The sequence below is a fragment of the Strix uralensis genome, chromosome 18, assembly GCF_047716275.1.
Source record: "Strix uralensis isolate ZFMK-TIS-50842 chromosome 18, bStrUra1, whole genome shotgun sequence".
NCBI classification, from domain to species: Eukaryota; Metazoa; Chordata; class Aves; order Strigiformes; family Strigidae; genus Strix; species Strix uralensis.
In genome coordinates this window covers 9,889,664-9,917,125 of record NC_133989.1, presented here as the reverse complement: position 1 = coordinate 9,917,125, position 27,462 = coordinate 9,889,664, and the positions used below count along the sequence as shown (strand labels likewise).

The window sequence follows — 27,462 nt, the reverse complement described above, 5'->3', positions numbered from 1 at the left end:
TTTTAACAGAGGGTGGGGGTGGAGGGGAAGAGTTGGTCAACATGTGTGAAAAGATCCAGATCACTTGTCCCATTCAGGTTTAGTTTAAACTTTCCCAAATGTACCCTTTTTTAAAAATCTGTAGCTGATTCTCAGAGAAGCTGTGGAATCTTCCCAATTGCTCTGTTCATTTGTCTCACTGAGGATCTAATGTGTTTCTTGCTCTCAAGGAAACAGATGTATCTGGACATCAAGCTGCTGCCAAATTTTCCCATGTTCTACAAAAGGATGCCTTCCTTGTGTTCAGGTCGTTGTGCAAGCTCTCAATGAAACCACTTGGTGATGGACCACCAGATCCCAAGTAATCAGACTGTATTTATTACACTGTCCTCTTCGGGTAGCTTTTGGAGACAGTTAAGTAGCTGCTGTATAGTAAAACAGGTATTCAAAATTCATCTGTCAGGCCCTTGTTTAGTTTGTCCAGTTCTCTTGATGAATCTAGGGTTGAAACTTGCTTCAAATTATTAAACAGTTAATACTTGAGGGTTGTTTTCTGTGTTATGGGCTTATTAATCTTATCAGTTGAAGTGGCCTTGATGATAGTATTTGTGAAGTTTTTGATAGGGGAGTGGGGGAATGCGGGAATGCTTCTTGGTAGCACTGAGTTTCATCTGTTATCCTAGTCTAACATGTTCATATTCCTGGAAAACTTCCAAATTAAAATGATAGGTGTTGTCCAAAATCACTCACAGGCTGATTTCCACCCCCACCTTGAAACAAACTAAAAGAGCAGAGATTTCTTTTTGATGTGGAAGAAATGCTGTAGTGGTCATGTTGAATACAAGATTGTATTCAGAAATACAATGAAAATGTATTTAATGTTGAATTTTTTCTAGATCCCATGAATTGCGTTCTAAGATAGTGTCTCTCCAGCTTCTTCTCTCGGTACTGCAGAATGCTGGTCCGGTTTTCAGGACACATGAAATGTTCATCAATGCAATCAAGCAATATCTTTGTGTAGCGTTATCTAAAAATGGAGTCTCTTCTGTTCCTGATGTATTTGAGCTCTCTCTTGCCATCTTTCTCACGCTGCTTTCAAATTTTAAGACCCATCTAAAAATGCAGATTGAGGTGAGAGACTTTTATCTATCATTTGTATGATGGTCTAGTTTTCAAATAAAAATACTGCAATGATAAGAAGCCAGCTGGGACTTAGAAGTTAATATCTTAGTTTTGTTTGCTTACTAAACTAGTATATTACTACTGTATTTAAATTCTAATATGCATGAGATTCAAGAGAAATTACTGAGTAGAAGTTAATCTCTATGTTTGACACTGTTCTAATAAATTTCAGATCGTCAAGTCCTTTTTCTCATTTATTTTGCAGGTGTTCTTCAAAGAAATCTTCCTGAATATTCTAGAAACTTCTTCAAGCTCCTTTGAACACAAATGGATGGTGATTCAGACTTTAACTAGAATTTGTGCAGGTATTTCCATTGTTGTGAAAAATAGTCACTTCCTCTGGCAGCAGATGAAAACTATTTTGAAGACAAATGCCACATAAATTGTTTAAGTGTGAAAAATTGAATTTGATCCTGTAGTGCTTGGGTTAAATGTCTACATTAAGCCAATGTGCTTGATGCAACTGACTGATTTCTTTTAAAAATGCGATTATACTGAATCCTAATACTCGCACTTTCTTTTATTTTCAAGATGCCCAGTGTGTAGTGGATATTTATGTTAACTATGACTGTGATTTAAATGCTGCTAATATATTTGAACGCCTTGTAAATGATTTGTCCAAAATCGCACAGGGACGAAGTGGGCATGAGTTGGGAATGACGCCTTTACAGGTAAGAAAATCAGCTTTGAAGATAAGGTACAACTTATTTTTTTTCTGTAAACAGTGCTGTCTCTGCATCATTATTGATACTTCCAGTGGTTTGTGTTGTCTGTAACCTACTGATGTTACTTACTTTCTATCAGTTAGCTAATTTGCAATTGGATGCTGAAGCAGTACGATTAATTTATTTGGTGATTTTGCTGCATTTTTGCATTGTGAGATTAGGCTTGTTGTGGGCTCTTTTGTTGGGCTGCCGTGGGAGAGAGAATCAAATGAGCCTTCCACTGCCTTGCTCAAACGACTTTCCTTCTGGGGCTTATGAACCAGCAGTACCTTAGTCTTGTGTTTGCTTTGCACAAGCCTTTTGTGCCATATCTCCAGCACAAGTATTTTATTTTTAAAGTTATACTTTCCTCATCTTTCGAGGGAGAGTGGAGTACAGACTGCTTTCAGCAAGAACAGATATTTCTGGTGTTGGCCTTGTCCTACAGCACTGTTTTTCTAGCCCAGCCTAGTGGCTTTCAGGGCGGAAGTGAACTTGGTGCCAGCGTTGGTCTCAGAACTGAGTGCGCCTCACACTTTCAATTAGAACTGTATATATGCTTGCTTGATTTTCCGCCCCGCTCCCCGTGGTCCTTTAACCAGAAAATGAAAGTAAAAACCAGGACATGTTTGTCTGGGATTTTGAATAGAACTGTTTATTGTACAGCTGAGTTAGTGAGACACTGGTCTTGCTTGTGGAGAGATCTGACACTGTAGAGATTTAGTGGATGGTCACAATCATTCATACAACAAATGGGCTGTATTTAGGATTTGGTGTGTGTTGCCCCTTGGTTGTACTCATCAGCTGTGAACAGACCATCTGCTTAAAGCAGCTGGAATGTGTTCTGGTGTCAGTCTGCTTATGGTTGCTTTTGGCCCAGATGTATTCAGCCTACATAGTCAAGGGGCAGAAACTTTGCAATAGATTTCCCCCTGACTGATGACCTTGCTAAGATTTGAATGGTGTGATGTAATGCCTCCTAAAAAACTTGTGGATATACATATATTGGTTTGGTTTTTTTTGTTTTGGTGTTTATTTTTGTTTTTTTAGGAACTAAGCCTGAGGAAAAAAGGACTTGAATGTTTGGTTTCTATTTTAAAATGTATGGTAGAATGGAGCAAAGACCTTTATGTGAACCCAAATCATCAGGCTAGCTTGGGTAAGGTGGTTTCCTTACAGAAAGACTAATTTGTTTAATAAGTTTGTCCTTGTGTTTTTTCAGTGTTTAGAAGCTATTTGGAAGTGTGGATGCTAGGCTTTTATGTAACGATTTGTTTATACCAATGAAGTATTTTGCAAACAATTGTTAATGCTGTTGCAGTAATAGACTCTCCATGTGTCTGGTTCAAATAACCAGGTTCTGTTTAAGAGCTCTAGCCAGGTCTTTGTCTACACTATAAAAGCTGGCTTATGTAGAACAGACGTGACAAATCTTGCAGTTACTAAGTTGAAGTGCAAGAATTTCTCCATAGCTGCTACTGCTCTCTGCCTTAGTTGGATTATTTTAGAATTGCATCAATACAGCATCTTCATGTAGACTGCCAAAAATTATACGTGGTAAAATAGGAATATTGACTCATAAATTTCTACTAAAAAGTTCTATAACTAAAAGCTTTTGACTGAACAAGATAACGTAAGTCTCTCCCTGTTCATAAATAGGTTCCTATAAACCATCTGAGCAGGAAATGGCTGAAGGTAAATGCCTTGAGAGTGGAGGGAGACGGAGTAGTGTCAGTTCCTTGGACTCCACTGTGTCGTCAGGAGTTGGAAGTGTTGGTACCCAGACTGCTGTCCCAGATGATCCTGAGCAATTTGAAGTCATCAAGCAACAAAAGGAAATAATTGAACATGGGATAGAACTGTAAGTCCACTATGACAGGAAAATAAACACCAGTAGTAAAAAATCTATGTGTACAACCATATTTTTTCTTAGGGTCTTACACAGTCAAGCCTGTAGGGACCCTTGCAAGTTGATCTCAATGCTGAAGTCTCTTGCCTGCTGTTGTCAAAAGCTAACGCTGGAGGCTATTGTAGTTAAAAGGCATTCAGTAAAATCTTGGGTGGAGTGGAGGGTGGTTTCACAGCTTTCCTTTGTGCTGGTTCAGCCACACAAGAGGGGAAAGTGTGTGTATACCTAGAGAGAAATTGATTTGAGTAAGCAGGCTTAATGTTGTGGTACAGCTCTTACACCATTTGTGGTCTTTTATTGAAATACAATTTGGAGAATTCAATCATTGTCCAGCTATGCTTTACATCTTTTTCATTAATTTGAAGGTCTTTACATCTGTAAATGCTATGAAAAGGTCTTGAACAGCAACATTTTTAACATTTCTTGGAAATTCTCTAATTTTTAATATTTCCAAAGGGTCAGTTTTTAAGTGAGTTTTCCAGCAATAACTTTTAAGCTTATCAGCAACTGTGAATGTACCTTATGAGATGTAGCCTATGGTGCAATACAGTTAATACATTTGTTACATGTTCTTTGACACTTTTCTAACTAGAAAAAAACCATAGAGCTACATCACAGAATCTTTGGTTTAGAAGGGCTCTGTAAAACTAAAATTTTATAGGCTGTGATGTTTTTCAATTGTATGTCTTAATTTCCCCATGTCTTTGTCTGAACAGGTTTAATAAAAAACCAAAGAGAGGGATACAATATCTACAGGAGCAGGGAATGCTTGGCACTACAGCAGAGGACATTGCACAATTTTTGCACCAAGAAGAACGCCTCTGTTCTGTAAGAGTATATGCAACCTAAGATAATTAATACTCTTGTACCTATCATTTTCCCCTGTCTTTTGATGTCTATACGCACTTACTCTTTAGTTCATATTTCATTAATAGGCAACTGAAAGTGTAAGGGTTCTAATGAAGGTTCTTAATACCAATGCTACTTTCTATTTATTTGCTGTCCCAGGCTTTTTAATAAAGTAGCTGAAGGGATTCCCCGTAAGTGGGAGCATGCGTTTTGTCTATATCTGCATTAGCGGTAGGTATCTTGCCAGCAAAGGAATATCATGTACTGCAGTGGTAAAGTGTTCTCTGCTGCATGTGAGATTGGGCACAGCTCAGCTTTCCTTGGCTCTACAGTAATGCAGATCTTGCCTTGGGGACTGAGGGAAGCAAGAATATGCAGAGTAAAGGCACTTCTAATGACGCTGGTTTCTTGTCATCCCTCTAACGGTTGCTCTGCCCGCTCAGTGAAGCGTATCGGTCTTACAAAACTGACAGCTGTGCAATTCTTGTACTATAAACTTTCTTGCAAAGCTGGCAGTTGGATTACACAGTAATAACTGTCTCTTGTGTTTTTAGACTCAAGTAGGGGAATTTCTTGGGGAAAGCAACAAGTTTAACAAGGAAGTGATGTATGCCTATGTAGACCAGCTTGATTTCTGTGGAAAAGACTTTGTCTCTGCTCTACGTATATTTCTGGAAGGTTTTCGTCTGCCAGGTGAAGCCCAGAAGATCGATAGATTAATGGAGAAGTTTGCTGCTAGATATATTGAATGCAACCAACGGTAATTCAAAACCATTATACTGAATAAGTGCCTGAAGAATAGCTGTATTGGTTGTGACCCTCAGGGGCAAGGTGCAACCCATACTCGTAGGTCAGGAACTTCTACAGGCTTGTGTGCAGAGCAGGTCTTGTTGCTCTTGTTGGTGCTGAACCTCCTCAAGCAGCTAGGCAAAATGGAAACTTTGGATAGAAAGTATCCTGATGCTGGTATTTCATGAAATTCCAAATACTTGTTAGAAGGAATTATTGGAAGAGGGAAGCCCTGAGCATGTTAAATTGTCTCTGTATTAGCTGTTCTGTCTTTAAACAAATGTAGATCAGTCAAGTGTAAACAACAATATTAAGCAGTAGCAATTGCTAAAATTAAAAATACATGACATAAATAGCTAATAAGGTGTTGCACCTGGTTTTGCCCATTAGATGTTGAACAAAATGTATATATGTTGGGGGACAGCAAGAAGGAAGTGTTGCTATTGTATCTAATGCAATAAACTAGCATTGAAGTTCAGCTACATGTTCAGACTTAACTGGTTCCCATTCCTTAGTCCAGTTGCTGCATCACTGGTTTTATATAATTCTTTACGAAACCCTGGGAGTGAAAAATAAGCTGTTCTTTAGCTTTTGTAGGGTTACCCAAAGAAGGATAATGTATAATCTTTTGGGAATGTATGTGAAAAGTCCACTCATTGCTAGTTTTCAACATTGTGAAGAAGACGCTTTTGGATTTTTTTTTTCCCATTTTATTTGCATTTTAAAATACTTTGGGCCTTCATGCATTTCTAAAGGCTAATTTTAGCTCTCTTAGCTCTTTGGTTGAATGCATAGTACTTCTGGGTATTTTTCTTGCATGTAGAAATAGAGCTAATGGATTGAGGAATTAAGGCTCTAAACCTGTTGGGTTTTTTTCTTCCCTTAGGCAAACACTATTTGCTAGTGCTGACACTGCCTATGTTTTGGCATACTCTATTATAATGCTGACTACAGACTTGCACAGTCCACAGGTAAAAATTTAAAAAAAAACAGATTTGTAGAAGTTCAAATTTCCCTGGAACTTGCATTCAGAATCTGATACCCAACTTCCATTCTTTTTTACAGGTGAAAAATAAAATGACAAAGGATCAATACATCAAAATGAATCGGGGAATCAATGACAGTAAAGACCTGCCAGTAGAGTATTTATCCACCATCTATGAAGAAATAGAAGGAAAGAAAATTGCAATGAAAGAGACAAAAGAATACGCAATTACAACCAAATGTAGTAAACCAAGTAAGAAGGAATTAGAAACTGGAAAGACCACAGTGCTCTTGAACTATTGCAGTAACTTTTGGGATGGCATAGTGGAGTTCAGATCCCTTTTTTGAAAACATCTTTGCGCAATACAGAAATTACATTTAGAGTGGCTAAGATATTTGGAATTAAATTGGCTCAGTTATTACGTAATACTGCTACTTCTGTGATGGGCACAGCTGTGTACGTGCATCTGGCACCATTGCAGAGAGGCACAGGAAACTGGTTTGGGGGGGGGCGGGTTTGAAACAGAAGCGTAGGGGGGAGATATAGTAGAATAACTGAAGGTGGCACTTAATTTGCAACTTAACTTCTTGTTTTCACATGCTTGTTTTGGGTAGGGAGACAAAAAAACCAATCAGTAGCATGTAATAGGTTAGAGGCTGGTAAGTGCCATAGTCCTCCTGATAATGTTTGAAAAAGAGAAATCAGAGTTTGATATGATCTATAGTCTCCTGTCCTCTTCTAGACCAAATGAGGACTTGTGTGTGTAGTGTACACTAGAAACTAGCATCCCCAGCTGTACTCTGCTTTTACTCAGAATAGCTGGTATTAATTTAATTCAATTTAGTGAATTCTGAATCTTCAGCATAGTGGTTTTTTTCAGTGTTTTCCGTGCTATTTGCAAGTTTCCTAGGTCAAAATAGGAATGAAATTGACTTGCTTGAAAATTGAAGTTGCAGCCTTTAGTGTAAGGATAAAGAAACACTTAAGTTACTGATCAAGTTGGTAAGGGCTAGTTTTGTTTTGATGATGTCAGCCTAAGAAGATGAAGGATTTTTACATTTTCACTTAATAGAGTATGCCTCTCTGACTTCCAAGGATTAAGTCATTACAGGTGACATATAATAAAGGGCTGAATTAGTTATTTTGTACAGAATAAAGTCTTAAGTTGGGGTGTGGGTTTTAGTGCTGGAGTTCCTTGCTTGCAACTTTGACAGCCTTCTGAATTCTAACAGTCTGAAAGATTTTTATCTTTAGATTTATTGTAGAATCATAAAATGGTTGGAAGGGGCCTTGGGCAGGGACATTTAATTTACCAATACCTTTATTTAACGTTCTGTTATGTTCACCGCGAAGACATGGAATATGCTTTTATAAAAAAGAAACCAATGCAACTGTGTGATGTTCCCCTTAGATGTAGCTAATGAGAAGCAGCGGAGGTTGTTGTACAACTTGGAAATGGAACAAATGGCTAAAACAGCTAAAGCCCTCATGGAGGCAGTAAGCCACGCAAAGGCTCCTTTTACTAGTGCCACTCATCTGGATCATGTCAGACCCATGTTCAAAGTGAGTATGGAGTTCTCCTTGTCTCTTCATTGCTAAGAGTTTCAAGCATGGAAAGAAAGTGGAAAATTACTTTGAAGAGTTAGGTAATGCAGCAGCTGGACTCTTTGGATATATTTGGTTTCAGTTACCTAGTGTTTTGGGCTAAAATAGTAATAGACTTCTGAACTTAGTTTCTTCCTTTCTTTAGCTTGTATGGACTCCACTGCTGGCAGCTTACAGTGTTGGCTTGCAGAACTGTGATGACACAGAAGTTGCATCCCTTTGTTTGGAAGGAATACGATGTGCAATTAGAATAGCCTGTATCTTTGGAATGCAGGTTTGTATAAGACTTAGTATGGAGCTTCCTAAGGGCAGTGCAGGCTCTGGGAGGGAGATGAAGAATTGCAAAGAACTTATACATAGAAAATCAAGTGTCTCATCTACATTCCTGAAATCATAAAATATTGTCATCCTGTTTTAGTTTGACAAGATCAAGATCTTAAAACAAGCTTTTCTTCAACTCTGCTTTCCTTTTATCGCTGAGTCTTCTATTAAAAGCATTTGCTAACTTGCCTCCTACTCTCCTTCAGATGGAAAGTGCTCTAATACTGCCAACTATACATAGAAGGAAAATTGTGTAGGCGTGCTGGACAAATAGCTTTCTCTAGCTCTTTGGGGACTTGATTACAATGCTTGTTTCTCTGTCTTGTAGCTTGAACGAGATGCTTATGTACAGGCCCTTGCTCGGTTTTCCTTGTTGACTGCCAGTTCCAGTATTACAGAAATGAAACAGAAGAACATAGATACTATTAAGACACTTATTACAGTCGCTCACACAGATGGCAACTATCTTGGGAACTCTTGGCATGAGGTAAAAACATTATTAGTTTAAGTAGTGCAACTGTGCTGTCCTCTGACAACTTGCAGGATGTTGTTGTTATACTTTCAGTCTTAATAACTGCATTATATCCCAACGTGTGTCAGAACCTCCTTCAAAATGTGGATGCAAATGCATTATTTTGTTAGCGTTTCTTATACGTATGTATGAATATATATAAAATAATACACTGCATTTTTTGGCAGACCTTATAGACACTGTGTGACCAATACTGTAATTTTTGTAGGTGCTTTTGATATGAAATTAAAACCATATTAAAATCTCATTTGACTTCAGAGAATTCATCACAGAAACTATTGCGGTTTTGTTCATGTAAACAAAAATATTCTAGCTCAAAAGTCCAGACTTGTCTGTGCGGTGTTTGGTAACATTTATACCATGATAACATGAAAAATTGAGGCTAAAGTAACTTGGGGGGGATAAGTAAGGACAGGCTGTCAGGATCATATGTATTTTCTTAAAGCATATTTTCCAGAAGCTCTTTAATCAGATTTAAATCTGTGCTGTTGTTAAAAGGGGCATTCCTGCTGTATTATGTTCTTTGGCAATAGTCTTTGGCTACGTGATAACATGAGCCAAAAGGTTCTCTAGCTGACAAATTACTTGACCTGGCTTACAGCATACTCTCACAAATGCTTGTGCCAGTCCAAGGGATGCTGCAGAGGGGGAGTAAGAAGGAAGAGATAGTCAGTTTTGTGCTGACGGCAAGGCACGATTTTGGCATTTTCACTGTCTACATTGGAACATCATTACTCAAAGTGGTAGCTGCAATAATTCAGCCTTTTCATCTCTCTGGGACTCTAGAAGATCAACTCCAAATTGTTTATGGTTTAGGAAGTTGATACTGTGAGAAGTAATAAAAAGGTTTCCTCTAGTAGTTAGAGATCCAAGTTAGATTTTTGGGTGCTGTTTATTTTTTTCTCATATTGAAATGATTCCTGGCAGCTGGTGACCTTGAATGAATCACTCAACTTTCTTTCTACTTGTATTAGTAATGGTTCAGCTACATTAAAACTGTTATCATTGTCAAAGTTGTTTAAAGGTTAGAGAACCTGGGAAGTTAAAATATTAAATATAAATATGCTAGGAATGAAAATACAGTGGTGTCCAGAAACACAATGTTCAAATATTTTTGGTTTTAGATCTTGAAATGTATTAGCCAGCTGGAACTAGCACAACTTATAGGAACTGGAGTGAAAACTCGGTATTTATCTGGCTCTGGGCGTGAAAGGGAAGGAAGCATTAAAGGCTATGCATCTGGAGGGGAAGAGTTTATGGGCCTGGGATTAGGTAAGATTAATAATCTTGGACTTCACAAAGATGCACATAAAAATGAAGTATGATGGCTAAGAAAGCTCAGTGTTATAAGATATTAAAATATATTTACTTGCTTCCGGGGAAGCTATATTGGATTAATGGAACTTAAAAAAATAGAACTGTATATTGCAAGATGTATTCATAATTACCAAATCTGTTTTAACTTTGTAACTGGGTTAAGATATTTAACAAAACTCCTCCAGATTTATTTGTTGGAATATGTTGTTGTCAAAACTGTTTTACAATACTTACTCAGTCATGGTTTTACCAGTATTACCAGTTCTTTCTTTTTATGCTCTGTTTTTAATAATAAAAACATAAGCCGTGTATCTTTAGGAGTTAATAGATGTTTCAGTGATCTGATAATTGGTTTTCCAAAGGAATTTCTTATCTCTGCATGTTGGGTTTGCTGTTCCAGTTCCTATTCCTGCAGTACGTGCAAGAAAAAAACCTTAGATTTTAAGCTGTAAATTAGAGGGACAAGGCATATTGCCTTAATCTTTGGAAAACCATCAAGGAAACCTTTTAATTTGAAAAATACTCAGAAGTTGATGCTATACATGATGATGATGCTGAATATAGCAGAACTGTGCCCATCATTAACTACTTCTATCTGATTTAAAGTTCATGTTTTAAAATAATGTTTTATAATTTCCTATGTTATTAACAGCATTATATCATCTTAACTTAATAAACTTGATGGTCAAAACACAGTGCCCTGAGGGAAGAGAAACATACTTCCTACTGGATGTTTAATTTTGTAATAATCTGGCACAGATCTGGCAAAGGTACCATCTGCTCCGTATAAATTCCAAGCTAATTGGAAGCAGTAGTCACTTTTCTTTGTCTACTTATATAAAGTTGGGGTAATACAAAGTCACGATTTCATGATGCTAAATACTGACTTTTTTTAATGGCTTTTATTGCAGGTAACCTCGTTGGAAGCGGAGCTGATAAACGGCATATGGCGAGCATTCAAGAGTCCGTGGGAGAGACCAGTTCACAGAGTGTGGTGGTAGCAGTAGACAGGTACTGAGAATATAAGCTCTTTCTAGGGAAAGGGTGAGTCGAAGTTACCAACCATCCTCACTTTATTTGCAGACTCTGATAGGGGTTTATGTTCTTGAAGCCTGTTTCTCTTGTGAGAGATTCTGATACTTAGATGTTTTGTCTGGACCCAATAAGTATATCTCTGTAGGCGTGTAATATTCACAAAAGTAAAAACTGTCATTAAATAGCAGTGTAACTAATGTAGTGTATTGTGAGAAGGGGCATTGTGTATATGCATGTGTTTATGCTTTTTCTTTGGAGTAAGCCAGTGAAGACTGGAACTAGGTTGGTATTATTTAGCTATTTTTGTTTTACAAAACTGTCTGATAGTTGTCTGTCACTTACATGTGTGTTCTGTGTATTTGGGTTTCTTTTTTCTTCTTCTTTTTTTTTTTTAAATTTAGCCTGAACAGGACAGGTATCTGAAATTAATAAATGTCCTTATCCTATTAAATCATGCAATTTTCTTTGGTCTTGTGAACTTCAGTATTTCAGCATTTCTCTAGTTGCTGTTCTTCAGCTCTTTATTCAGTAGTCACTGCATTCTTGTCTAAATCATTATCTTTCTCATGTGTCCTTCTAAAAATATTGTCTAAAGAGATGCTTCTATCATAACCCATGTGTTGGAAGGGGACTTTCATATAATTACTGAATCTATTGGGCAAGTCTGTAGAATCATATGTTCAAACTTGTACTATTTATTGTAATGTAAATGTGTCTGTTAACATATCAAAATCTAAAAGATTTGGGAACATTCTTCACTTATCAGTGTTTTATATGAACTCAAGACTCTGAACAACTGAAGGGGAAGGACAATAGTGCATCCATAGTCTTTCTGCTATCTGTTTTGATGGCCACAGCTTAATGTATTCTTGAACCATGTAAAGATCAGGCAGGTGGCTGGCATCCACTGAAGTCTTGCAGCAAAACTTTATTCATGTCTCTTTATTCTCCCTATGAAATTTAACATACTGTCACCCAAATGAGTGTTCTAGCACTACTTGCCCTGGATAAAATCATGAGCCTGTGCCCGTTTCCTGCTGTGGGGCAGGAGCATAGTAGACTGACTTGCAACAGGGAAGAGAATGCTTAGACTAGAAGGACATGAACTGGTGTTAAGGAGTAAGGATAAAATAGTTGCAGAGTTTGTAGCACGGAGGATTGTAAAGGAACATGCTGACTTTTGCCTACAGCACTAAGATGTGACTGACTCTTCTGGATGTGCAACTAAAACTGCAACTCATTTATTTGTTTCATAGGATATTTACAGGATCAACCAGGCTGGATGGAAATGCAATAGGTATGTATGCTGACCATTTGGTGGGTTACAGGAACTCTTGCAGTGTAATATCCTGAACTTACAGTAGTGTGTTTTAACGTTCAGTTGACTTTGTCCGATGGCTGTGTGCTGTTTCCATGGATGAGCTGGCTTCCCCACACCATCCACGCATGTTCAGCCTGCAGAAGATAGTGGAGATATCATATTACAACATGAATCGCATTAGGCTGCAGTGGTCAAGGATTTGGCATGTGATTGGAGATCACTTCAATAAGGTATTTTTTTAAAATCAAGTTACAAAGCATACATGAATAGCAGGAATTCTTTAACCAGCTTTTTCCTTTTATGTTCTTAGTGGTGTAGATTGTGATATTTTAACAAAAAAAAAAATCCATTCAAGGATCCTAAAGGAAGCACCTATTTAAAAATCTGAAGTGTATAAATAGAAATGGAAATGTTTATGGGAATGATCTTTAATCACTTCATTATATAATTTTGTGTTTGTTGTTTTTCTTTATGTAATTGTCTTATCCTTCTGATCAAATGCTAAATCAGTTTTCCTCTAAAATATATATGGATGATCCTTGAACAACTAAGTTATTTTCCTTAGGAAACTGGACAATGTTTGGGTGGGGGTGTTTTAACGTAAGATTTTTTTTTTATTATTTTTTTGTGTCTAGATGGCTACTATAGTTCTGCACTTGTTGCATACAAAATCCACGTGTCTGTTTAGTTGGATGAAATGACTGAGAAAGCCCCTCTCTGAAAGTAATTACTTTCTAAATATCTGAAAATTGGAACATGCTAGCAATTTTTAGAGGATTGACATGAAACTTGAATGATGTTTTTGTTACTCGTATAAGTAATAACTTAGCTGTTAAGTGTTTGCAAATATGTTTTTCTTCTAGGTTGGATGTAACCCCAATGAAGATGTCGCCATCTTTGCAGTAGATTCATTAAGGCAGCTGTCAATGAAATTTCTTGAGAAGGGAGAGTTAGCCAACTTCCGCTTCCAGAAAGACTTCCTAAGGCCTTTTGAGCATATTATGAAGAAAAACAGGTACGATGCACTGCAATTTCTGTGTTAGCTTGCTTTGTTCCTCCTTAAAGATGTTACTTGGTGTGGGTTAGATTGTTGTGTACTGAAAGTGACACAGTTACGTTGTGCCAGTGTAAAATTGTGCCACTTTTTTTTGTTTGTTTTTAAGATCTCCAACTATTCGAGACATGGTAATACGCTGTATTGCTCAGATGGTGAACTCTCAAGCTGGTAATATTCGTTCAGGCTGGAAAAATATCTTTGCAGTCTTTCATCAAGCAGCATCAGACCATGATGGGAATATTGTGGAACTGGCCTTTCAAACTACAGCACATATAGTTAGTAAGTAAGGCTTGACAGATACGAGTATCCAAATTAGCTTAGCTGCTGTGATTCTGGTTTAAAAGGCCCATCTAAATAAGACTTTTGTATTTCCAGGTAAATAAACACAGGATCTTACAGCCAGACTGTTTAAACTCTGCAGCTAGGTCTTACCTATTAAGTCTTCTGACTGCTATGGACAGGAAAAACTGCATATAGATATTCTGCTATAGAGCTCTGGAAGTTTGGAATAGATTCAATAAGTTTGTATGTTGCCCCATGTGCCACAATAACTTGTTTTGGATTAAGGAACCCATTTCATGAACTTCCATGCTGATTCAGTATCATATGGTGGGGATCGTAAAGCTTGTGACACTGATGTGTGACTGCTTGTAGAGTTTAGTTCATACAGCCTACCTGCTCTAAAAGTATATTTGAACAACATACTGCTCTCACTTTCAAAGGAAGACAACCAATTCACATATTCTTGAAATGTATGTTCAATATTGGTCATAGCTTTCTTAAATGTCCTGAAACTACTCTCTTCCCATTAAGTAGCACGGGGAAAAAGAGCTATGGACGATATTAATACATGAAAATAGTAAAAAAACTTTTTTGCTAACTTGAATTGCATAGAACTTGGGAGTTGTAGTTTGTTCAAAAGCTTGTACACATTGGATTTGATTTGTATTTAGTCTGTCCCTTAAGTCCGAAATCTACCTGCTTATTCCTCTCTTGCCACATAATGTGAATAATTACAGGCTTAGATAATTTGGGTGAATTCAGGTAACTTCATTCACAGCAGGGAAGTCAACATCAAGCTTTACTCGTGTTATTTCTCAAAATATTTTAAGAGCGTTGGATTGCATATGCTGTGGGAGGAAACTGAACCATGTAAGAAGCCATGATGTTAAATTATAAAATCGGTGGTTACCCAACCTGAGAAAACGGGATGCTGACAAATTTGGGTGGTGGGGTGGGATGGGGAAGAATGCAAGGGAATAGAGAGAACCATATTTAATCTAGAAGGTCTGGTCCTTTCGTGTTTGTCCAGTCAGGAGTGGTATACCGTGGCTGAGATACGTAGATCAATGCCAGTTTATCTATGGACTTCAATATCAGTAAATTTTTAAAAGTGTGTTTGTTCTTCACAGCAAATATTTTTCAGCAGCACTTCCCAGCAGCAATTGACTCATTTCAGGATGCAGTAAAATGTCTTTCTGAGTTTGCCTGTAATGTTGCATTTCCGGACACCAGCATGGAAGCTATTAGACTTATTCGTTATTGTGCGAAATATGTTTCAGAAAGACCACAGGTATCTTCTTTTAATTTTTACCCTTGTGTGTTCTTAAGCTACCTTCTACTGTTAAACTGAGACTGAGCTTGTAACTAAGAAAGAGCTTTCAGACTCAAACTTCAGTCTCCCAGCAGCAAGTGCTTGTTTAAAAGCTCATTCAGAATTAGGAGTCATTCTGGTATTGTGAAAGCAGTAAACTAGGACTAATTAAAAAATTTTAAGTCTCATCAGTCCAAATTGGAAATAACTGAATGAAATAGTTCTTTTTATTTTTTTATAATGTTAGGATGACCTAGAAAACAATACTTCTTGTTCTGTCACCCTAATTATGTCTAGTTAAATTGGTTACAAAACATGCATATTTTTCTACATCAGTCTGTTGTGTGAATACTAAATATAATAATCACTTTGCTGAAAAAAGCCTGGAGTTAGATTGCAGTTGTGTGTTACCATTGCAAGATGTGCGTGCTGTATTCAGTATGCCAGAAAAGTGTAAAACTGGTTTATGCCAAACTTAGATTTCCTTGTTACCTATATTTATATAATTGTTGCCTGTCAGTGTTAATCTTGCTTCCTAAAGTCCAGACTTCTGCAACTTGTAAAACCTTTAGCAGGACCTAAGTAAAATGTATCTAGGTATTTATTTTCCATGTTTTTTTCCCAATATTTTCACAAATAGTTCAGTCTTACTTTTGTACTTATATTTTACAGGATTTGAGTGTTATGGTAGAAACTAAGCTAACTTTTCACATCTGTCTGTGCCACTAGTAGTATCTAAATCTGTCAGATTTAAAGATTTTTGAGACTTATTTTTTTTAAATCTCTTTTCCTGCCCATCTCCAAGGTATTAAGAGAATACACAAGTGATGACATGAATGTTGCTCCTGGAGACAGAGTATGGGTCAGAGGATGGTTTCCCATTTTATTTGAACTTTCTTGTATCATCAATCGTTGCAAATTAGATGTTCGAACAAGGTGATAAAGTTTTTCTTTTTTTTTTTCAGTTAGTGAAGAGATCTTGGGTATGCATTTTAACACTTTTTCCTTTATTTGTTTGGGTTTGTTTATAGAGGCTTAACAGTGATGTTTGAAATAATGAAGAGTTATGGCCATACCTTTGAAAAGCACTGGTGGCAAGATCTATTTAGAATCGTGTTTCGGATTTTTGATAATATGAAACTCCCTGAACAACAAACAGAGGTAAAAACAAAACAACATAAAACCAACCAAACAAACAAAACCCCACCAAAGCAAAACAAAAAAGGCAAGCAAATGTTAGAGTTGTTTTTCTTAAGAACTCGAACAATCAAGGCAGCAGTTTGTATTGTTTGTCTTGTCAGTGTATTTCCACCCCATCCTGTCCCAAAACGTAATGATACGTTGTTGTATTTGGCTGTATTCTCTGGGTATGTATGAGATTTTCATAGTATCCTGTGACCTATCTGTTTTGTCTATCTGAATATTTTCAAGGAGAATATTCACACTTTGTTGCGAAAATGTATAGTTTTCTGAACATTATTCATGTGACCAAGTAAATGCTTCTGACAAGACATCTGCAGTAGCGAGGCTTTTTAGTTTTACCTGAATTCTACTTCTCTTCTCAGAGGTCACGTCCTTTGTTGAATAGCTCTGCGTAAGCCAAGTGCTATCATAGAAACACCCACATAATAAAGACTTTTCATTTTTTTCCTCATAGAAATCTGAATGGATGACCACCACATGCAACCATGCACTTTATGCAATTTGTGATGTATTTACGCAATTTTATGAAGCTTTAAATGAGATCCTTCTTCCTGACATACTTGCACAGTTACACTGGTGTGTAAAACAAGGTAGCTTATTTACTTGTATCTTTTGATTAATATATTTCTTAAATGCTCATTACTTAAGAGGGAAGTTAACCGAATTTTGGAAGAATAAAAACTACAACTGGGACAGTATGTTGTGTAATAGGTGGATGCACTATTTAAATACTTGAGGATCCTTCTATTTAATTGGTTAGGCAGTTCTTCCGTTAATGTGTTTATAATGTGTTTATGGTGCTGTTGTGATGGAGTAAAAGCTTTTAAAGAGTTGGTTGAATCTTCTGCCAACAACCTTTTTCCTTTTGGCTGCATAGATGAAATACCTCATTTATTTACACACACATATATACACATGTATGAATTCTGATTTTTTTCCTTTTTCTCCAACCCCCCAAGTACTTTTAGATACAACTTCCAAAAGAACGTGTTTTCTTTTGGGCTCCAACTCTTATGCCTGAAACCGTGCATACTGCTAGCATGGAATATGGGGGGACTACCTTGCAGGAAGTCATAGGTTTCTAATTGGTGCTTTTTCTTCCCTTTGTCTCACTCTATGCTTCCTTTCTCCTTCTCTCCTGTCCTTTGTCTTCCCTGTTTGGGTTAAAATCTCATGAAGTCTATTTTTAAAGTATTTTTCGTTCAGTAGGTTCCTAAGCTTGATATTATTGTAATACACTTTATAAGTAGGCTTTGAGCTAAGATACCATGCAATTCACAATATTGGTAAAAATGTTTAATGGACCAGTAATAGAGAATGCTTAATCTTTCATTGATATAGTAGAAGTTGATAAATATGGAATATTTATTTCACAGATAATGAGCAGTTGGCTCGATCAGGTACAAACTGCCTAGAAAACCTGGTAATTCTAAACGGACAGAAATTCAGCCCTGAAGTCTGGGGCCAGACATGCAATTGTATGCTAGAAATCTTCAAAACTACTATCCCTCATGTGTAAGTTCATAAACTTAATTCTTGTACTAATACGCGATTCCAGAGCAACAATATTTACTTTTTTTTTTAACCTTGTGAAGCTTGCTGACATGGAGGCCAGCAGGAATGGAGGAAGATTCTGCTGAAAAACACTTGGTAAGAATTAATTCAGTGCAACAAACTAACTTGAAGGTTGTGTGTTAAGTTAGTTTTCAAAATACTTTATTATAGTAAATACACTTGACACCAAATGCTGGAATTGACATTAGCTTGTATTTGGTATCATTGTAAAATAAGATATAAATGTTAGATGCAGGAAGGCCTTGACTAAGGTTAGTGAAGTCATCTGAAAACTGATAGATGGTTGGTAGTTGGTGGTTTGGATTGCTAGAACTGTTCTGCATTCTTTTCTAGGATTTAGACCTAGATCACCAGTCTTTAAGCAGCATGGATAAAAATGCTTCGGAAAGAGGACAAAGTCAATTTTCAAATCCAACAGATGAGAGCTGGAAAGGTGGTCCTTACACAAGTAAGGAAAACATGCAAGTTTATTAAATGAACTGTTATAGCCACTCTTGGTCCACTTCTGTAGTTCTGTAGAGGACGTTTTTGGGCACTTAAACTTGGGGTACATCTTTACAACTTATGTTTATGCCTTGCAGAGAAATCTTCTCTTTATAAGATAATTCACAGTATCACTAAATATCAAAATGCTAATGGTGATGTAGTGTTTTGCTTGCCTGTTGTGACTTGTCATAAGTTTTCTTCTGAAACTTGTGTTACTGTATTTCATTAGACCAGAAACTGTTTGCTGGCCTCCTTATAAAGTGTGTGGTACAGCTGGAATTGATACAGACCATTGATAATATAGTGTTCTATCCAGCAACAAGCAAGAAGGAAGATGCTGAGCACATGGCTGCAGCTCAGGTACCATCAGACTTATTTATTACCATTGTTGTGGCAGTAAAGTACAAAGACTGTCGAATGCTCTGAAGTGTGTTTACAAAATAGAGTATATAGTTTTCCTCTTTCTAACCCTTGGCACTACCCTGAACGTGTGTGTCATTGCTCTTAAGCTGTGATAATTTTTTCTTTTTGACTGACTTCAGTGTTTCCTGGCAGTTTGCCTGTTGGATTGTTATGATTATGTTACCGTTATTCTTTTTATCAATATAGTATTATTCTTTTTATAATGAATATATACTCATCAAGAATGTTTTTTGTTTGGTTTGGGGAGAGCATTCTTTTCTGTTGTTTAGCCTGAGTGTCTTCATTTAGCTGAGGCTTTGCTTAGTCTCTAGGTGTTTACACAGGAGGAGATGCAGAAGTGGAACTTTAGCAAGGTAAATAGTCAAGATTTAACTCATTACCTGCCTCACAGAGGTCCTTGTACCTGAAAAATCTGATTGTAGGGAATAATGCAAGGTAGCTCTTGCTTGGCTATGTTAATAAAGCCCTCGGCTAGAAGTTTGGGCTAGTGCATTCAGGTTGTGCTTTGGGGATGGTATAGTTAAATTCCTAATGAAATTATCTAAAAATATTGACCAATTTTAATGAACATTAGCCATTTGACATTAGCCAAACATGTAAACTTGCACTATTTTTGTGGTTCATGTTGATGTTTTTCAGAATTCAACAGACCTACTCAGTCAGCTCCTAGAGAAGAATATTGTATTGCTATGAGGTTTTTATGCCTTGATAAGGGAGGTTCTTCCCTTGTTCTTTTTTTTTTTTTCTTATCAATACCTAGGATAGATGATAACTTCTCTCTTTTAAAACATCCTACTGAAAAGAGTACAACTCTGATATTTGACAGGACCATTCTTCTGTGTTGTATTGCACCAGTAAATTCAGATTCCATTTTTTTCACATTCCAATTTACTGGTATATGGTCTGTGAAGTATCAAAGTCTCTAAGTTTATATAAGAAGAATGTTATTGACACTCCTTCTCCCCTCCCTTCTCTCCCCTCTCCCCCTCATTCAGCGAGATGCATTGGATGCAGATATCCACATCGACACAGAAGACCAAGGAATGTATAAATACATGTCTTCACATCACCTCTTTAAGTTACTAGACTGTCTGCAAGAATCTCATTCATTTTCAAAAGCCTTTAATTCAAATTATGAACAGCGAACTGTGTTATGGAGAGCAGGTGAGGCTTTTATTTTTAGTTTGATAAAAACGTTGAGCTCCACTTAAGGTTTAGCTATCAGATACAAAAGGATACCATTGCAATAATCTCTACAGTTAATATGACAGTGTTATGTGCTTTTATTACTCGTCTCCTTTCTGATATCTTGAATAATACTGTTCAGTAAATTACCTGCTTTTTTGATTAAAATAGAGCTATACAGTCGGTGCTACTGTACTTAAATATTTTTATAAATAGATTAGGTCTCAATCAAAACCAAGGAGGAGAAAATACTATCTGGACAAGAAATCATTACTGTTAACTAGTAGAGGTATTGTTGATAAACTTTACTTCTTGGCTAGTGAATACAGATGTGAATGTTCCCTCTCTCCCTGTGCATAACTGCTTTCTAGGGTTCAAGGGTAAGTCAAAACCCAATCTCTTAAAACAAGAGACCAGCAGCTTGGCTTGTTGCTTGAGAATACTCTTTCGAATGTACATGGATGAAAACCGCCGAGACTCCTGGGATGCCATACAACAACGGCTGCTTAGGTAAGACTACCAGCTTGGTTCTGATGCGTTCTGTTGTCAGCCAGTAAGTGCATCCCTGGGTACACATGTCCTGTTTTAAGTTGCTGAGCAGAGCATGCAAAGGAGAGAGAGAGGTGACCACTCTTTATTAAAAGTTAATTTAGAAATCTACTTGGAATAAATGAAGCACCTTCTTGCCTGACACAAGCTTTTCTTTACAGAAGTGGTGGTGTATGAATACTTTTCACATCTGAGTACATAATGATATTCAGAGGTATAATAGGATACAGTGATCTAAACAGAGTGCAGTATAAGCTGCTGTATACCTGGAACTTAGATAAATGTAGAAAATGATGCTAAATTAATATAAAAGGGTATTGGGGTCCCTTTATTTGAAAGTGAGTTGCTGGTACATAAAAGTTCAGAGTACTAATCTCTAATCAAATGTGAAGAACTCCTAAACTTGCTATTGGCACTAATGCAGTGGATTTCAGTAACATTCTGATTTATCAGCATCTATGGACATACTAATCTTTTTAGGGTGTAAAAAAGGAAGCTCCATTCCTTCTTTATTTAAAATAGGGCCTCCCGAAAAGCCATAGTAAGTGGTACAGTTTGTACCTTGTGTTGACAGTCTACAGCAAGAACCAAGAATTTTTTAATACAGTAGTAATCCCTCTTTAATCTGTGATGCTGAGCTTTGGAGATCTTTATTAAAGTTGTCTAGATTTGCAGGGAGAGCTCTTTCATATTGCTGTTGCCTAAGCTGTCCCAGTGTAAGGATCAGGAAATAATGTTTGCAGGTTAAAGGTGACAACACTTTAATTACAGAATATTTATGAGGAAAATAAGAGTCTTCCACCTCTGACTCCATGGTTCTTTGTTGACAACATGAAAACTATTGTAAGTTCAGTTACCTGTAACAACTACTGAAACAGAAAGTTGCTGCACGTGATTGAAAACTTTCCCATGGAAATGCATCTTGCTTGAAAAACAAAAATACACTGAGAGGAAAAAAAAATGCACATTATAAAAACTTTTTATGGGTTTTCTTTTTCATTTGTCTGAACTGTTATCTCTGTAGTGTATGCAGTGAAGCCCTGGCCTATTTTATTACTGTGAACTCAGAAAGCCACAGAGAAGCTTGGACCAATCTCCTGCTGTTGCTTTTAACAAAAACACTAAAAATCAGTGATGAAAAGGTAAGAACAGGCTGGAAGTCATGTCTTGTTTGCATTCAGGTATTTTTTTACATCCGTTGAATTCGGTCTTTATTATCATCTGTATTGCAAGGTGGCTGGTTCACTTACTGACATAGCATGTACTCCTTGAAATACAGCAGTCATTACATCTCCATTTTTGCAAGCATTCGATATTGTAAAAATCGGACTGTATCCATGAAATTCACAGCTGTATAGAAATACTGATAGAATTACTGCAGAGCTTTCATATTAAAGTGCAATGAAGGATGAGCTTCTGCCATATTACAGCTGCACAAGAATGGTAGAGGTAAATTTCACCACCAGAAAACTGAAATTCTGGTTCCTTGACAGTGATTGCAAAAAAAATAATTTTCAGGATCTCGGCCCTTCTGAGGAAAAGGTGAATGTAAATACTCACTACATGAGAACATGCAGAAAAACTTCTGGAAGTTCCTTACTTCTCTTTAAACTTTCTAATACTGTTGACCTTAATCTTATTTTTTTAAGTGTATTTTTTCCTGGTGTGGTTTTTTTTTTTCCTGTATTGCAAAGTGTAATTTCACTTCACTCTTGTGTAGTTTGAAATGTTTTATTGCAATTTACCAGTATTCTAAGAAATGGGTAGTAGTGGAGGCTTGGCTTCTCCATGTAGCATCAATTCAGTGATGTCCCTGTGGTTATGGTGTATTGTGAGAATAGTCTGAACTCTTTGTAGATGAAACGGTACCTTGGCCATTCCTTAGTACACAATCCCAGTATCTTGTTATAAAAGTTCTGTGGTAAGTGTGTTCCATTAACTTTCCCTGTAGCTAAGACTGAGCATTATTAGAAAAGGAATAGAGGACAAAACGTATTTCATGTTGTGTGAATTCATGACACTTGCATCTTGAATACTGTTTGCAGTTCTGATCCCCCATATCAAAAGGGGTGTAATGGAGCTGGAAAAGGGTTGAGAGAGTGTAACAGGAATAAGGGATATAGACTGGCTCCCATACACAGAACTGTACATAGGTTAGACTTTTACTCAGTCACCTTTTATCTGGAAGAGAAATTAAAATGAGAGGTGCATAAAATCATTATTACTGTGAAAAGAGGGAAACAACTGATAATCGAAGAACTTAGACTGGAGGAGATGGTGAATGAGTTTTGGAGATGGCAAATCACTGGTGGGGAAGAAAACCCCAAACACGTAATGGAGATAGTTCTTCACACACTGGTTCAGCTGTGGAAGGCTTTGTTATGTATTGTGGATGATATTTTAAAGATGCTGGAGAAGGAACTGGACAAATTCATACCAGAAGGGGATGTTTCTACAAGTAGTCCCTGACAGCACCTCTAGACTGAGAAATCCCTGAGCCACAAAATAGTCTGACTCTATTTTAGGGAAGTAAAGCTAAATGCATGCTCAGTGTATGGTTTCCTGTAGGCATCTGCTAAGGCTGCTGTGGAAAACAGACACTGGGCTTGATGGCCCTTTGGCCATCTATGAGGGTCTTTGTTGGGTGAGATCTTGTGTTTTAACAAGTTGGTGTAGCCATGAATGTAGAAAAACTCTGCGCTGTCCTATAGTTATAGAGAATAACGTTCTTTTTTCATATCTTCTTTGATAGTTTAGGGCACATGCTTCAACATATTATCCATACTTGTGTGAAATCATGCAATTTGACCTGATTCCTGAGCTTCGAGCTGTGCTACGGAAGTTCTTCCTGCGTATAGGTGTTGTGTTCAAAATCTGCATAACAGAGGAGCAGATACGGACAACTGGGATGAACTTACCTTCATGGTAGCCCAAAGTAGGGTTGGTTACTTTGGCTTGTACATAAAGCTGTGTTCCAGAGATGAATTAAAGTGGATGGGGAAAAAATGGGACCCTGGTGTATCAACACAGCAGCAAGTTACTCTTACCACAATGGCATTTGGGGAGGAGGAAAAAAAATCCTGTTCTGTCCATCCTACAAAACTATCAGCAGTTTTATTTAAATTATTGCTTACAGAGTTAACACAGTAGATGTAAAGTCTCTTTGTTTCAATGCTAGTCATCCTTATGATCAAGTCTATCTCTTCTATCAATTGTTCAGTCTTGCATCCCAGCTAAATCTGATAAATCAGCTGGATTCCTCAATAGAAATTATGCCCCTTGGAAATAATGAATATAGTTGTATAGCCTTGTGATGTTAGCACATGTGTTCATAATAAACTATACTGCAGTGGCTAATGACCACCTAAGATCATTCTGGGTTTTTCTTTGTGTGTACATGACTAGACCAGGCAGTGTGTTACCATTTTTGAAGTGGACAGCCTGTAGGATATTTGGGGAAAGGGTTTTCCTCCTGTTGAGTAAGTCATTTAATTTTTTTTTAATATCAGTGTTTCATCTTCTGAGATGTATTTTTGTTTTTATGGAAGGTTTTACATCAGGAGCACACAACAGCATCTGTTCTACTTAGCTTGTTAGTCTTGAGTTAAAGGCATTTAAAAAAACAAAAATAAAGAAAACTTTTAAACTTTCCATTTACCTTCATACATTGCCAGATTATGGACAGAGCATATACAGTAATATTAAAAACAAGGTTCAGAACAAATAAAACTATCCTTTTCACCCTTGAGTACAATGTATTAGTAGTAATTGTGTCTGTTAACAAGAAGTCCTGTCCTTAATACATATGAGGTTGTCTCTTTTCACTGAAAATCTGAAACATCTGATTTGTCTTTTTGTGCAAATGATTTTTGTTCTCAACTATTACTTCCTATTGTGATCTAAAAAAAATTAATTCCCATGAAACTGCTGTAGCAAAATTAAACAAGTTCATTCATGTACTATAAGAGTTACCAATACATTTCTATGCTTTGAAGGTATCTGTGAAGCAAACATGACTTAGCACTGCAGCTTTGCTTGCCCTAGACATTTTTCTTTCTTCAAAATGCATCCGTTTTCTGACAACTGTTTCTATGATAGTACACCAGCTTACAGTTGAAGTACTGTAGACTGAGGTCTGTCCTTTGAAATAATGTTAATTTCAAATTTTAAGACTTCAGTAAACTTGGAAGAGTGTGGCAGGATGGGAGGAGAGGTTCCACTTCCTAAAATAATGTAAACAAAGGTGTTATGTTAACTGCTGTGCTATCTATAGTAGCAAACCTAAAGTATAACACTATTTAAAAAAAAAACAAACAAACCAAACAACCTACTTAACCTACTTGAATGGTATTAAGTGTTTAACCTGTTATTTTGCTTTTTGAGTTTCCTGGTAGAGTGGCCTTAGTTGAGGTTGTCTTGGGATATTCCACTCAGAGGTGTTGGGATTCATTTTCTTTTTTTATTTTGTTTTCTGGTTTTAATTTTTGGGGCAGGGTTGGGTGTGGGGTTTTTTTTGTTTGGGGTTTTTTCCCTTTTTTTTTTTTTGTTTGGTTTTCCCCTGTTTTTCTGTGAGCTATTTCCAAAGGGTTCATATGGTGCTCTTCAGTGAATTGGCTTGTTCTACATAAGCATTGTTTGAGAATGGTTTTGCAGTCAATAGTAGTGCTAAAGCTTTCACATTTTCATTTTTACTTTTTATTTTTAACCAAAGAAAAATAAATGGTGGTTGTGGCTCTTTAACCCATTAGATTATAAATCTATACACCAGTATTTAGAAGAGAATATATGGCTGTATTTTACAATAAGACTGAAAAATAAGCAATGCTGATACTTGCTGCATTTGAAATGTCCTCTTGTGTTGCATTTATAGTTGCTCATTCCCTAGTAATGTCACTTCATCAATTACAGTAAAAATGAAGTATTTATTTTAATTCTATTTAAATCTGTAAGGATAGGGTATTCCTTTTTTCTGTTCCTAGATAGTTGTGAAGAAAATATTTGAAACTTTATTTTTCAGATTTTGAATGTGTCACTGCCTCATTGAATGTATACCCTTATCTCCTATCAAACCACAAACTTCTTAAAGTTGCATGCTTTTCCTGTATTTTACAGTTTTGAAAGCCTTGCAACTCATGTCTTGAAACAGGTCTTCTAATTTCCAGATCTGAAATTACTTTACAGTTGCATTGTGGGCTTTCTTTACTGTAATGTGCAATATTTGTACTGTGTCTGCATATAGAATAAGGGCCTTTAGTCAGTCCTTTCCTTCAGCCTTAGTTCTGAGACTGTTCTTTTACTTAAAGCTTTCATTGTATTTATACCATTAATAAACTGCTGAAATTAGGTGTGTGACATTAAACATCCTAGACCCTGTAGTGCATGAAGGAGAAGGGGGGGACTGGAATGCAATTGGATTATAACAGCCTTAATCCTGTCCGTTTTCTGGAATTGATTGTACATGTTAAAGCAATAAGAATGGTATGTTAAGTGTAATACCTGAAACAGGTGTATTCACATCAGCTGTTTGGTTTTCCTTATACAGTCAGAAAGATCATAACACATAGATATCTTAATGAAGCTAAAAATGCTGAGCCAAAACTCCTGCAGTAGTGACTGCTGGTTCCGATCTTGTCCTGACTCTGCTGACACAGACTTTGCCTGCCTGTAGTGTTTTTACTGGCTTTAGTGGAACTATGAATGAGAACAAGGTTCTGTGTCAGCATATCCTGGTAGAGATTGAGACATCTGTGCAATACTTGGAGTAATAAAAGGTAACCTCTTAGACTTTTAAAGTAGTGTTATGCAACAAATTAAACTATAAATTGATTTACCTATAATGGTATAAATATGGAGACTGCATGATATTTGTTATTACTCCTTATTTTGGAACCCTCTAGGAGATAGTTAGGCAGGGGGAGGATGCCAATAAGGAAAACCCTAAAAACTCCCTTTCATGTTAATTCTATTGTGTCTTAACAGTACAAGAAAATAATATTTTTACAGTGGTTTGTTATCTATGTCTCATCTCACTTTCTGAACTGTAAACAGAACAACCTAAAACAATGTTAATACAAGCAAATAATCCCAAATTTTAGCTCAGTCTTACTATTAAGAATGAGAGAGATTAAAAATAGTAACTTTTAGTCTGAAGTAGAACTAAGCTTTTTCTGTCAAACGTGCAGCTCCCTTTAATATGTAAATTCAGTTTGTTCAGCACCTTTCATGTTATTTCTGTGTAAAATGTATGTTTTCACATATTTAAAATGCCTAAGTTTTTTGAAGATCTCTATGTTAAGTGCATTTAATATCCATAATTTAAAGAGCATTCCTTGCCCAATGGATGTATACATTTTTGAGAGAATACCAAAATTATATAATATGAAAAACTATGTAAAGTTTTCTACATGAAAATACTATGTATAATACTGTTATAATACTCCATGCTTTAATCAAGTGGTAAATCAATAAAGTTTTAAGAAGTGTTGCTTGTGTTTTCGTGTAGTTTACTGGAAGGGTCTATTCAACATGAGACTAGATCAAAGATGCTAATGCTGGGGCTTTCACTTTTAGGGGTTGTGTTTGTTTTCTGGGTTTGGTAGTTTGGGTTTTTTTAACACACCACCCCTTCCCTTCCTTCCTCCTCGCTGCTCTTTTCCTCCGTGGGAAGGCCGTGTCCCCCCCCCCCTTTTTTTTTTAAAAAAAAAGAAAAAAAAACGAATAAAGGCTCCTCCTCTTCGCCCACCGCCGCTGCCGCCCCCCCGCCCGCTTCTGCCCTCCCGGGGCCCCCACGCGCCCTCAGCCCCATCCGGGCGCCGCGCCGCCTCCTCGTACCCCCGGCCCGGCTGCCGCTCGCCGCTTCCCT

General features: G+C 36.9%; 1 protein-coding gene across 6 annotated transcripts in view; it reads left to right on the top strand.

Moving 5' to 3' along the window:
* ARFGEF2 (ARF guanine nucleotide exchange factor 2) overlaps positions 1-27,084 on the top strand; it is a 40,100-nt gene extending 13,016 nt beyond the window's left edge. Inside the window, exons 9-39 of one of the 6 annotated variants that reach the window (XM_074888685.1) lie at positions 210-340; positions 876-1,110; positions 1,367-1,466; positions 1,693-1,832; positions 2,916-3,024; positions 3,525-3,726; positions 4,491-4,602; positions 5,178-5,383; positions 6,299-6,383; positions 6,478-6,649; positions 7,809-7,960; positions 8,148-8,276; positions 8,652-8,810; positions 9,980-10,127; positions 11,084-11,183; positions 12,464-12,504; positions 12,589-12,758; positions 13,392-13,543; positions 13,692-13,864; positions 14,998-15,158; positions 15,985-16,115; positions 16,211-16,340; positions 16,837-16,972; positions 17,759-17,897; positions 17,978-18,032; positions 18,291-18,405; positions 18,673-18,803; positions 19,862-20,030; positions 20,423-20,561; positions 21,625-21,742; positions 23,353-27,084. In XM_074888685.1, coding sequence (XP_074744786.1) covers positions 210-340; positions 876-1,110; positions 1,367-1,466; positions 1,693-1,832; positions 2,916-3,024; positions 3,525-3,726; positions 4,491-4,602; positions 5,178-5,383; positions 6,299-6,383; positions 6,478-6,649; positions 7,809-7,960; positions 8,148-8,276; positions 8,652-8,810; positions 9,980-10,127; positions 11,084-11,183; positions 12,464-12,504; positions 12,589-12,758; positions 13,392-13,543; positions 13,692-13,864; positions 14,998-15,158; positions 15,985-16,115; positions 16,211-16,340; positions 16,837-16,972; positions 17,759-17,897; positions 17,978-18,032; positions 18,291-18,405; positions 18,673-18,803; positions 19,862-20,030; positions 20,423-20,561; positions 21,625-21,742; positions 23,353-23,529 — 4,317 coding nt within the window. In that variant the 3' untranslated portion in view covers positions 23,530-27,084. Of the gene's footprint in view, positions 1-209; positions 341-402; positions 421-875; positions 1,111-1,366; positions 1,467-1,692; positions 1,833-2,915; positions 3,025-3,524; positions 3,727-4,490; positions 4,603-5,177; positions 5,384-6,298; positions 6,384-6,477; positions 6,650-7,808; positions 7,961-8,147; positions 8,277-8,651; positions 8,811-9,979; positions 10,128-11,083; positions 11,184-12,463; positions 12,505-12,588; positions 12,759-13,391; positions 13,544-13,691; positions 13,865-14,997; positions 15,159-15,984; positions 16,116-16,210; positions 16,341-16,836; positions 16,973-17,758; positions 17,898-17,977; positions 18,033-18,290; positions 18,406-18,672; positions 18,804-19,861; positions 20,031-20,422; positions 20,562-21,624; positions 21,743-23,352 lie in introns of those variants that run through there. The other 5 variants (XM_074888688.1, XM_074888689.1, XR_012631475.1 and 2 more) reach the window with 5 other exon arrangements.
* The last annotated feature ends 378 nt before the right edge of the window (positions 27,085-27,462 follow it).